General features: G+C 45.3%; 1 protein-coding gene across 2 annotated transcripts; it reads left to right on the forward strand.

Moving 5' to 3' along the window:
• Positions 1-3,251: 3,251 nt before the first annotated feature.
• On the forward strand, positions 3,252-8,996 carry Kcne2 (potassium voltage-gated channel, Isk-related subfamily, gene 2). 2 transcript variants are annotated; one of them, NM_134110.3, is made up of 2 exons: positions 3,252-3,386; positions 7,438-8,996. In NM_134110.3, the coding sequence occupies exon 2, from the start codon at positions 7,450-7,452 to the stop codon at positions 7,819-7,821; it is 372 nt and encodes a 123-aa protein (NP_598871.1). In that variant the 5' UTR covers positions 3,252-3,386; positions 7,438-7,449; the 3' UTR covers positions 7,822-8,996. The 2 variants fall into 2 exon arrangements, with proteins under 2 accessions (NP_598871.1, NP_001345301.1); NM_001358372.1 differs by lacking the exon at positions 3,252-3,386 and adding an exon at positions 6,479-6,555.
• The last annotated feature ends 3,107 nt before the right edge of the window (positions 8,997-12,103 follow it).

Consider the following 12,103-nt stretch of genomic DNA (forward strand, 5'->3'; position numbering starts at 1 on the left):
TCATCAGAGGCAATGTCTTAAAGCCGTTCCAGATTCAGGGGTGCCTGGGTAGTTGTAATGTCTTTTTAATATTTTAAAAATTTCCTTCTTATATTCATGCTTGTGTGCATACAGAGAGAGAGAGGTTTTTTTTTTTCTTTTTTGTTTTGTTTTGTTTTTTGTATTAGTTTGTTGCTTTTTAGGAAATTTTCAAATAAGAAATGTGTGTGTGATGAATTTTTTGAGATATGGCTATACTACATGGCTCAGGTTGGCTTTGGCTTTGAACTCTTCCCACTTCTGCTTCCTGAGTCCAAGGTTGCAGACATATATCACTGTTTCTGTCTAAGCTCTATACTCAAGGAGTCCAATGTGACCGTTGGATATACAAGTACGTAGGGCAATGGTTCTGCTCCGCGGAGATTTACACTCCGTTTCACACACCCATTAGCCTATTTACACACCCACCCATGTCTTCATTTCCAGGCTTGGAGAAGAGTCTCCTTTAAATGTCAAGGGCATGGGATCCTTTCAAAGGACTTCTTAAGGTGGCACATGGTCAGCTGTGGTGGATCAGAGGAGTGAGTAGAGGGAACCTATGGTGACAAGACCGATCCCAGGGCCGGCTGGGAATTGTTCCTTCGTGCTAGATCTGCCCAATCCGTGCCTCTGTCTGCATCAGAGCCAGCAGTGTTTCAGCACTGAAGGCATCTGCCCACAGAGATTAGTAATGAAGACCGATGTCAAAAAGGACTATCCGTCCCCCAAATGATAGACCATTCAGTAAATACGGAACGAAAATCATTAAATACATTTACTCCAAAACAAATTAATATTTTAGTCTTGTGCATAACTGTAATAATTCTCTGTATCTTAAATATCCTTGAATAATTTAATTTTTCAAAAGGTATTTTGTCTATAAAATAGAGATATGCTGGGCTTTTTAATTACATTTTTAGTTGCCATACAAAATAATGGACTTCATTGTGTAGCTCAGTGGTAGGGCACTTGAAAGACTCTTCTGAGTAACCCACCCACACCCTCCCAACACACACACATCACCCTCCCAACACATACACATACAAACACATACACACACTTATACACACACATACACACACACCCTCCAAACACACACACATCACCCTCCCAACACACACACATACACACACACATACAAACACACATACACACACTTATACACACACATACACACACATCCTCTAAATACCCACATACACACACAAACCACATATACATACAGATACCCACATACACACACAAACCACATATACATACAGATACCCACATACACACACAAACCACACATACATACAGATACCCACATACACACACAAACCACACACACATACACATACCCACATACACACACAAACCACATATACATACAGATACCCACATACACACACAAACCACTCACACATACACATACCCACATATACACACAAACCACATACACATACCCATACCCACATACATACACATACACACCACACACACACATGTATTTCATCAAATGTTGTTAATCCTCACATTCCTGCTACCCTTGGTCCCTCTTCCTGCCTCTGGTGTCCAGTTAGTTTCCTCTCCCCAAACTTTTCCCTTATTCACTCAAGCACACATGGATGCACACATCACACACAAATAAATATACAAATAAATAATAAAAATAGTACTGTTGGAGAAATAAGTCTAGTGGCCATGTGGGAATCAACAGTACAAATAGGGTGGACAAGCAAAGCCTGGAAGACAGCGGTGCAGGCCCAGGTGACAGATGATGCAAAGATGCTGGCTTAAGGTGACTAGCAGCTTAATCCCCTTCCCAAACCTGTGACCGTGACGACCTGCATGGGAAATGGGCCTCACAGGGATGACAGCTAAGAATCTCCAGGTGGGAGGGTTGTTCTGTATTATCCGGGCAAGCTGACCCAGTTGTAAAGGACTTTAAATGAGTGTGATGGGAGGGTCAGAGTCGAGGCAAGATGTGAGCACAACCTGGAGCAAGGGTGACTCGATGCCCAGGAAGAGAGCAGCCAAGAAATGCTGGCCCCTGGGAAGTCAAGGAAATGGGTCGCAGAAGCTCTGGTGACATCTTGACTTTACAGAGGCTCAGTTTGGAACATTAAGATAAGAAGTTCGTGTAAGTCAGTAATCTTGTAATTGGTTAGTGTGGCCACAGATCCTATAGCAAAAAGAGGTCCAGGGAAGAAGGATTCCTCTGTCATATCATAGTCTCAATCTGTCTTGTGAATTGTGTAGTGGGGTGTGGGTGAGAGGGATCCTAAAATAAACTGCTTGAGAGCAGTAGCTCATGTGGCTCCAGAACATTCTTTTCTGGATGGCGACTTTCATTGCCCTTCCTGCTGGCTTCCATTGCTGTGGAGGTGCCCATAGCTCTACCATAAAACCAGTTGTCTCTCCCTGGTTGGCTTTTGCCTTGTCTTATGCAGGGAACAAAGGGTATCCTGGGAAGTTGGTGCAGCGCTATCTGGGGAAACAGCTCAATGAAAGACTTGCCTAGATCAGATTGGCCTGAGTGTGTCTGTGAGGGACTGTCTTTGTTGTTAACTGGTGCAGGAGGGCATCCTGAGTCTCTGTTGTGGAATGCTCCGAGCATGGCTTCCATCTTGATCAGAATAGACGTTGACCACCTCTGACCCTCAACAAGATGGCTGCTGGAGCCCACAGACCTTCCCTTCGAGGTGTTGGGGAGGCTCACAGGACTTCGTTTGAGATTCTATTCACTCACTCTGTTCTGTACCCTCCCCTCCTGGCAGTATGCAATCCAGATCAGGAGGTGCTGACTATATACGGTGCGGACCATTGGCTGAAGGGTTGGAGGCTCCATCCATGCAGCCCTGGGGAAATCTTCATCCAATCATGGGTGGAGACGCCTTAATTGTGCAGCCATTGGGGGAATACCAACAGTTCTGTAAGGAATCTCTCATCCACAATCCTGTAAGCAACTCTAATATGCTCATTGGTTCACCAAGATGGACGTGGGTGGAATCCTTACTTTTGTCCATCACTGACGCCCCATCTGGGGTAAGCAGGTGTCCACCCGCATCTCCCCAGGAAAAGTTCACATAACTGTCACACAGAGGGAACTTGAGCCACTTCACCCACAGCCCGACGTCACACAGGCAACTCCGTGCCCCGCCCTGTCAAGGCATCAAGGTTAATTCCCGGCTGCCAGCCAGTATTTAACTTTCCACGTAAGATTAAACGTTTGGATTTGTAAAAAGCCCAGCATTGCAGACTCCAGGCAGCAGGGCTTACAGGTCTCAAGCTGAAAGTGCCCAGCCTGCTGAGATTTACATCCAGTCCTGAAGAGGGGCAGAGCCTGGCTTTCTGAAGGTCTCCTGCATTGCTCACATACCACACAGGTAAGTTTTATTATAGATCTTTTTAAAAGGAATTGCATAACATTTTTATTTTCCTTTTTCAGAAAACTAAAAAAAAAAAGTTTTTTTTTGTTTTTTGTTTTTTGTTTTTTTGTTTTTTGTTTTTTCTGGGCATGTGGTCTCACTCCTCCATGCCTGCCCACTTTCTGTCTCTCCTCCATGCGTGCCCACCTTCTCTCTCTCCTCCATGCCTGCCTGCCTTCTCTCTACCCACCCCATTCTCTCCTAAGCTTTCCTGGACCCTTTCTTCAAGTAAGTGCCTTCAGATGAGAATGTGGAAAGTGCTTTTTTAAAAAGAAGGGTTCATGCTAAATGAAGGTAAGCATATCTTTTTTTTTTTTCTACTGTTGACATAAAAATCCAAGCCTTTGCTGTCTGTTGTAGGCTCGGGTAAGGGCGGTGATCCATCATATTTTGAGCAAAGGAAGCTTTGGTCACTGGGGTCGAATGTGTGACTTTCCTTGTACTGTCCAGAGTGTCCTTGTCAGGTCACATCATATATTTGTGGTAGGAACGAGGGGATCATTGGGTGGCTGGGAGACAGAGCACATCTGGCAGAAGCAAATGAGCATGGTCTCCATCCTTTGTTATTTATACACTTGAACCAACCAGCCACAGGAGGTGGGTCATTGGAATGTGTGACCTCCAGTCGGACAGACTGAGTCCTGGGCACTAGCTAGAGTCACTTGCTTCTAGTCCAGGCACAGTGACCACTTTGAGAGCCCTGGTCTAAGACAAATGGAGCTAAGTGCTCTAGGCTGTCATCGAACCGCCCTCCAAAGAGCAAGGTGGCCTAGCATTCCCAGGGGCCCATCCTGTTCCGAGACTCAGTGGAAATACAGTTCCCATAGTTAGAACGGCATGATGCTGACCAGTTAGACCCACACAGATGGCGATTCCCTAAAAAAAAAAAAAAATGTATTTATTTTATTTATGTGAGTACATTGTAGCTGTCTTCAGGCACACCAGAAGAGGGCATCGGATCCCACTACGGATGGTTGTGAGCCACCATGTGGTTGCTAGGATTTGAACTCAGGACCTCTGGAAGAGCAGTCAGTGCTCTTAACCACTGAGCCATCTCTCCAGCCCGGGATGGTGATTTCATACAGCTCAACAAATGCACACTGGGTTCACTGGGTATTCCAAAATCATAGTGCCTTGCGTGGGATTCGTGGGGGAAAAGAACGAGTGCCAAACACGGCTGTCTGTGAAGTCTTTGCAGATTTTTAATTTTTTCTTAATTTGTGTGTGTGCTTGTGTGAGTGTGGTGTGATCGCAGGCTCAGACAGACCGCAGTGCATACAGGCAGATCAGAGGGCAGCCTTGGGGTCAGTCCTCACCTTCTGCTCCCAGGTTTGCTGCTGTGTTCAGGCAAATTAGCACGTTAGCTTTCCAGGACCTTCTTGTACCTCCCAGCTCTCCACAGGAGCACAGGAATTACACATGCGTGCGGGTGCCACGTCCAGACCCAGGCCCTCAGGCTTGGCAGCTAGCATTTTCCCACTGAACCTTCATCCCTCCTGCCCTTACTTTACTTTTGGAAATTGGTGTACAAAGTGTGACGTCTTCTTGCGTTTTTAGCTTTGGTGAGTCGTCTCTGTCTCCCTGACTGCCTTTCACCCCAATCTTCCATTTCCTCTCATAGTGTGTTCTGCTTAGCATATGAATATGTTTTAACATAGTCTCCATCAATACAATTGCTCACACACAGTGCCTTGAGTTCTTCGGTGGCCATGAAACACTAGACTTCCCAGTCAAGCCACATCCAGCACCTGTTTGCAAACAGGGAGCCCCTCAGACTGGACAGAGGGCAGCACTCAGGCGTTTATTTAATCCTCGAGTGCCCTTTCAAGCCTATGATTAAATCAGAACAAAAAAAAAATCTTCGTGATCTGCTTAGCAGCGAAGGGCTGAGCAAACAATGCGCAATACAGGCACTCAGCCCTGGGGTGCCAACTGTGTCCACTCCAGGAAGCAGGCTAGGGGCTTCAGTGGAGGGCGGTGCTGAAGTCTCTCTCCTCAAGATACCGGTGGATGGTGGGGAGCCTCGGGGTCCCCTGAAAGTGAACTTGGAGCTTCCTATATGCATACATAAACTTCAAGGAGAAAAATAATTCTGGCTACACTCCTTCGAGCAAACATCACTATTTAAGTTGACAATGCACACACCTCTTGGAGAGTGTGCTTGGTGTGTTCCTGGGACCAATCTCATTGTTTGCTAACGTTCTCTTTAGCCTGTCAGGCTTTGAGTGGCAGGAAGGGTGTCAGATGAGGGGTGGGAACTATATGGCTCAGCAGTGAGGCGGAATTGTGCTTACAGAGGACCAGAGTTCAGTTCCCAGGACACACATGGTGGCTCACAAATCTCTCTCTCTCTCCACTTCTCCTGGCCTTCTGAGGTACCTATCATGCACATGGTATGTATACATACATGCAGAAAAACATCCACACATGTAAAATTTAAATAAATATGTCATCAGATGAAAAATACATATTGGGAACAGGATTCTCAATGAGGGCAATGGAAGGATGTGTTTTATGGGAGAATTTCTGGGACTTTCTGGGCAGTCTTCTCCAGATGAGGCTGCCTGACACAGCCTGTCCATGAAGGAGAGAGAGGTCTGCCACATGTTCGAGGCAGCTCACATGCTGGGACAAAGGGAGAGGACATAATAGACGAGGTAGGAGGGTGAGACCGAAATGTTCTCATTCAGGAAATGGCTGGAAGGAAAAGAAGTAGACGTGACTAGCTGCATACACATAAGCTGTATCCCTCATCTTATAATGCACATAAGCTGTATCCCTCATCTTATAATGCACATAAGCTGTATCCCTCATCTTATAATGCACATAAGCTGTAACCCTCGTATTATAAGGGATAAGCATAGGAGTGGGTCAGGTGGGCTCAGGCCAGGCCAGGCAAATCTTGTTAAGGAATTCAGAGGTTATTTTAAGAACAGCAGGAAAGTCCTGTGATGTAAGATGAGGGCAGAGCCCTCCTTCCCCTCTTATAGAGAGGGTGTCCTTGTGCAGGGAGAGAAGGGCACTCACACCCTAAAGAGAAGTTTCCAGGAGGATCACACAGTGTTTCAGAGAGATGGTGGTAGCTGTGCAGAGAGTGTGGGGATGGCAATGAGAGGCAGATTGAACGGTGAAGAAAGCTCTGTTTATTTTTTGGCATCACTATCTAAAATGCTCTTTTCTGGTGTGTGTGTGTGTGTGTGTGTGTGTGTGTGTGTGTATGGGTGTGTGTAAAGTTTGTCTACCAGCCACAGCCAACCTTTTTAAATTGTGACATATGTCATCAACAGAGTTCACACGCCAGAACTAATCAAGTAGTTACAAAGAAAAATCTCATGGCAACACACACACTCATACACACACTCACACACTCACTACACACACTCACACACACACACACTCACACACATTCACTACACACACACTCACTACACACCCATACTCACTCACTACACACACACACACATACCACACACACCACACATACATACAATACTACACATACACATCACACACACACTCACTACACACACATACCACATACACCACACATACATATCATACTACACATACACATCACACACACACAGCATCTCATAATTTCTTAGTGTTTTAAGTAACTTTATGCTTTGAGGCTGCATATACAGCTATCAAAAATATATGGTTATATAAGTGTCCCTAATATGTACACATTTTGTCCAACTTCCTTCTATTTATTCATTTTAATTTGTGCATTATATATTATGTATAAATGCCATTGTATAGATTTATGTCTTCTATTACATTTTATTGTAACAGTGCATTCAAAAATGAATAAAAATGACTGTGTTTGGTTAAAAGACTACCTAAGTTTTAATTCAATCCATCACCAGCCTGGCTTAGAAACTGCGTTCTCTCCACTTGCTCTCTCCTCCCCACCTCCCTGGAGGTAGCCAAATGGAGGAAGAGCCTTAACCTTGCTAACTCTTATTCTCATTTAACCTTGCTAATCTCTATTCCCATTTAATTACAGCAAGGGGGAAGCATGGCCACATTAGCCAATTTGACCCAGACACTGGAGGATGCCTTCAAAAAGATTTTTATTACTTATATGGACAGCTGGAGGAGGAACACGACAGCCGAGGAGCAGGCACTCCAGGCCAGAGTGGATGCCGAGAACTTCTACTACGTCATCCTGTACCTCATGGTGATGATCGGCATGTTCTCGTTCATCGTGGTGGCCATCCTGGTGAGCACGGTGAAGTCGAAGCGGCGAGAGCACTCCCAGGACCCGTACCACCAGTACATCGTGGAAGATTGGCAGGAAAAGTACAAAAGTCAGATCCTGCATCTGGAAGACTCCAAGGCCACCATCCATGAGAACATGGGGGCGACGGGGTTCACAGTGTCACCCTGATTGATAAGGAATGGGGGCCCGTCTGGCTCAGACAGGGTGCTTCTGCTGCCTCGAGAGCCCCACTTGTGCTTGCTCAGAAGACAGCTAGTTCCTCTGTGCAGCCTGGCTGGCAGTTGACACAGTGACATTTCTATCTCAGTGGTTTAGGTGAGCCTGTTGGGGTGATACTTTATGCTAAGGATCTCTTTTTTCACATGTTATGCAATGTAACTGTTATTTTAAACAATTTCAATCATGAGAACAGAGGCAAACATGAAGCAAGGGGACGGGGCAGGAGCAGTGGGAATAAATAGGAAATAGAAAGCAGAGATTTACAAAGTTTTCAACCTTCCTTCTCATGAAATATTAGTTTGGATGTAGCAGATTCAGTTTATGAGTAAGTCGCACGTGTTCAGAAGCTGGGGTTTAAATCTCTCTCGGGCTTGCTGAACTGACAGGAGAGCATTTACTTACCGCTTTATGTATGGGCAGCGAGCCCGAGGTGGTCAATGGAGCGAAGTGCGGGTTATTTTGCATTCATAGCTTTCCTGGTATTTAACTGAGTTGGACATCTGGACAGAACAAACACTGAAAGGACAAATAACCCGCACCAGAAGCAGCAAATATTCAAGAGCCCCCAGTGCAACCAAACGCACTTCTAACTTTTTATAGAAACTTAAACTCTAAAAGCTCTCTGGCTTGAAAAAGTATGGCATTTTTTCCTAAACATCATATTCTTTATTTAATTTTAGATCCGCTTTATAGCTTATTTTCACACATATTTGACAAGATGGAAGCTACAGAACACCCCACTAGATGTTTGATGCAAGCTAGACAGTGACTACTTAATCCTTTGCACCACAGTCAGGGTGCTGGAGAGATGTTGGTCAAAGGCTACAAATTTTAATGGGGCTGGGGATGTACACCCATAATCCAACCCTCAGGGGACTGAGGTGGGACAGGCTAGCTGAGGTTCCAAGCCATTCTAGACCCATTGCACTGCAAGGTCAGTAACATGCCTTTTGGTCTTAAAAACTGATACCTGAGAGGATAGTAAGTATCCTTACCACAAAACAGTAGCTATGTGAGATGATACATTAGTCATTCCACAATGTGTATATGCTTCAAAACACCATGTTGTGTGTGTAATACAATGTAACCTGTCCTTAAGAAAATAAAATGAATATTTTGCACAACGGAGTATATGCCAGCATCATGCCAGAGCTGAAGGGGACCTTGGAGGTCACCCTCTACCACTTCACCTACAGATGAGAAGACTGCAATCTATCAAGATTAGATGTTTTCTTCATTAACTCAACTTCATGACATATTTCTACTTGGGTTCCTGGCCTGGGACCTAGGAGTGAGAGGAGAGTGACATCTTGAGCAGTGGGGGCTAGTGGGGGTTGGGAATAGGGAATGCAGAGGTGGAAGAGCTCACACACACACACAGGGGAGGAAGGAGGAGTCAGCTGTGCACTCAAATGTGACAAGTCTTAACAGAGATCAACAGGAAGTGGACATGGCTGGAACAGAGACACGAGGTTGAAGACATAATATCTGCAGATAGGACATCCAGGGCAAATGAGAGACATGTTGGTCCTTAGCATCCATACCTCATGGTCCATATCCCATGTCTTTACTCTGCCATGGCCAGGGCCCACCCATTGTGAGTAGGTCCTCCAGCCTCAGAGTACAAAAACAAGAGTCAAAGAGGACCATTTCTGTTCCCGTTAGACAGTGCCTGACAATGATTTGTCGGGGTTATTCTGAGTCCGTGCGTGGTTTTGGAGGCTGGGAAGACTAAGAGCATAGGTATCAGCGTCTGAGGTTCCTGGTGAAGATATCATATGGCATTAATATATGACAGAAAGAGGATGACCAGATAGATACCAGACACACCCTCATTATAACGGTGTATGCCCTGGTAGTGCAGGGCAGCCCAGTGAGGGTAAAGCTCCCTCCACCAAAGGCCAGGCCTCCCTCTCATCTCAAGTTTTAACATGAGTTTTGGTGGCCACACACCATAAAACCAACTACAATGTTTGTCCCTTTATAGAAGGAGATGTAATCTACATAAAGCATTTGCTTCCTGCAACATGTTTGCATTTTGCTACCAGAGAAACTACATGGTGTTAGAGTAAGTCATTTATAGTCCAAGAGCAGATGTGCTATGAGTGGCTTCCTTCCTCAGGCCAGAAGCCTAACATCCTGTTGCACACCAGCATGGTCAACCTAGATAGCCCAGACCCAGAGATCCTAGTGTGGGGCTGTATCCAGCCAGGTTTTCCACCCTCGTAATGACTTTTCTTTTTAATCAAGTCAAGGTTCCCTGAGCCTCCTTCGTGACTAGGCTCCAACTTTGGCCAGTAAATATCCTATACTCTTGGTACAAATTATTTCATTGACCTTCATATCCTAAGAGACTTGAATAAACATTAATATATCTTTCTAACAGCTCAAAATGGTTATCCAGCCCCTTAAAGTACCTGCCTGAGAAACCAGGAAGAGCTGACTGTAAAATCTAACCAAAGGAGCCCAATAGGCTATGGAACCCTCTTTTATAGCAGTGAGAAAGCTTGCAATTACAAAATCCTCTCTCTTTCTCTTTGAGGAATAATTCTTCTTCCATCTAAAGAAATGTCTCTTAGAAATGCAAACACAGAGACTCAGCAAGAATAATTCTTCTAGCATGTAGAAATATCTCTTTGAAATACAAACATTAAGACTCTGCTGGGCATGCCCCTTGCACGTCACACAACACAACACAAAACACACACCCTTTCCCAGAGTTTGTAATTTTCCCCTTGGCTTATCTGTTTCTCCAGGAAAACGTACAGGTGGTTAAATCCAGGCTTTCATTAAACATACTTTATCATCCTCACTGGAAAATATAGTTATAACATGGACATCAATCAGTCAATTTTACTTAGGGGGAACAGGAGAAATGCTACATCTTTATGTGGTAGTTAATATGGGCAACATCACAGGATCTAGACTAGGGTAACAGCCACACCTCTGGGAATGCCTGTGGGAATTATATAGATTGGGTTACATGAGGTGGGAAAACATTCTAAATGGGTGCCACCATTCCCTGGGCTGGGATCCTGGATGGAACCTGAAGGAGAAGACCAAGAGAGGTCAAGCCTCCATCACTCTCCTCCCAGCTGTGGACTCTACTCACCTAGTCTAGATAACCTAAGCTGCTTCTGTCAAGCATTTTGTTGTGTTAACAGGAGATAACTAACAAGTTGGATGGGCATCCAGTTGTTGATCCATTTACCCCAGCTTCTCCCTCCAGTATCAACTTCAACCAAAGCTTTCTAAATGAAAATGCCAAGTCAAACAGCTGGGTTGCTGTTGTTTTTCTATCCATGTTCCCTTTAGAGTCTTTCTGCTTAGTCTGCTAGTTCTACACATCTGAGTAGTACTTCAGTGCAGATTCAAAGCTATTGCAAAAGGAACAGGTGATAGGGGCTGATCCCAGTCTCGCAACTTATGGCGAGCCCCAGGTCTGGCACGAGCTGGCCTCAGCCTCGGGAAAGAAAAAAAAATCCTTTGTGTTTCCGTTTCATCATTTGTGAAATATTACAATTATAGTGTGTCCTTTTATAGGCCTTGTAGAGTTAAATTAAACGACAGTCTCAACGTGATATTCTCTTGTTAGCACAACCAGGTCTGTGAAACCCTCTGCACGCTAACATTTTCAACTTCATCTCCACAAAGAGGCATGATGAGATCTGAAGCTAACTTTCTTGGGTCCAAGAATTCACCCCGCAATTAGTGTCAGCACCGGGCATCCGCTCCCCCCTCCACAGAAGAGGGAGATGAGGTGGAGGTCTCGGTGAGAACTTTGCCTCTCCAGAGCCTTGGACAGGGCTGCTGTCTGCGTCTCCCCACCCGGCACTTTGGGGATTCACTGGCTAGAAATGAAACTGGGAACCTAAAATCTGGGTATCTATCGGTTATCTCAACCGGGATGCATTCTTCTTGTCTGTCCCCTTGGAGGAATGCTAAGCCTGGAAAACAAAACAAAAAACCTGGGACCTATTGTCTTCAGCTGTATAGAACAGGAGTCAATGACCAGTGGACATGAACAAAGGGTCCTAGGCCGAACCCTAACCCCTGCGGACCACCCTCAGGGTTCCTACTTGGATTTCTGCAGTAGCCTCAGATTCCTGCGCAACTGGCCTGAAGCCCATAGCGCCTGCGCTTGGAGAAACACGCTCCTTAATACTAGCGAATCTGCGGGCGCCCTAAAGCCACTGCGCCTGCGTATCAAGTGGTGCCTTTCAAGATGGCG

Source organism: Mus musculus, chromosome 16, assembly GCF_000001635.26.
Source record: "Mus musculus strain C57BL/6J chromosome 16, GRCm38.p6 C57BL/6J".
Lineage (NCBI taxonomy): Eukaryota > Metazoa > Chordata > Mammalia > Rodentia > Muridae > Mus > Mus musculus.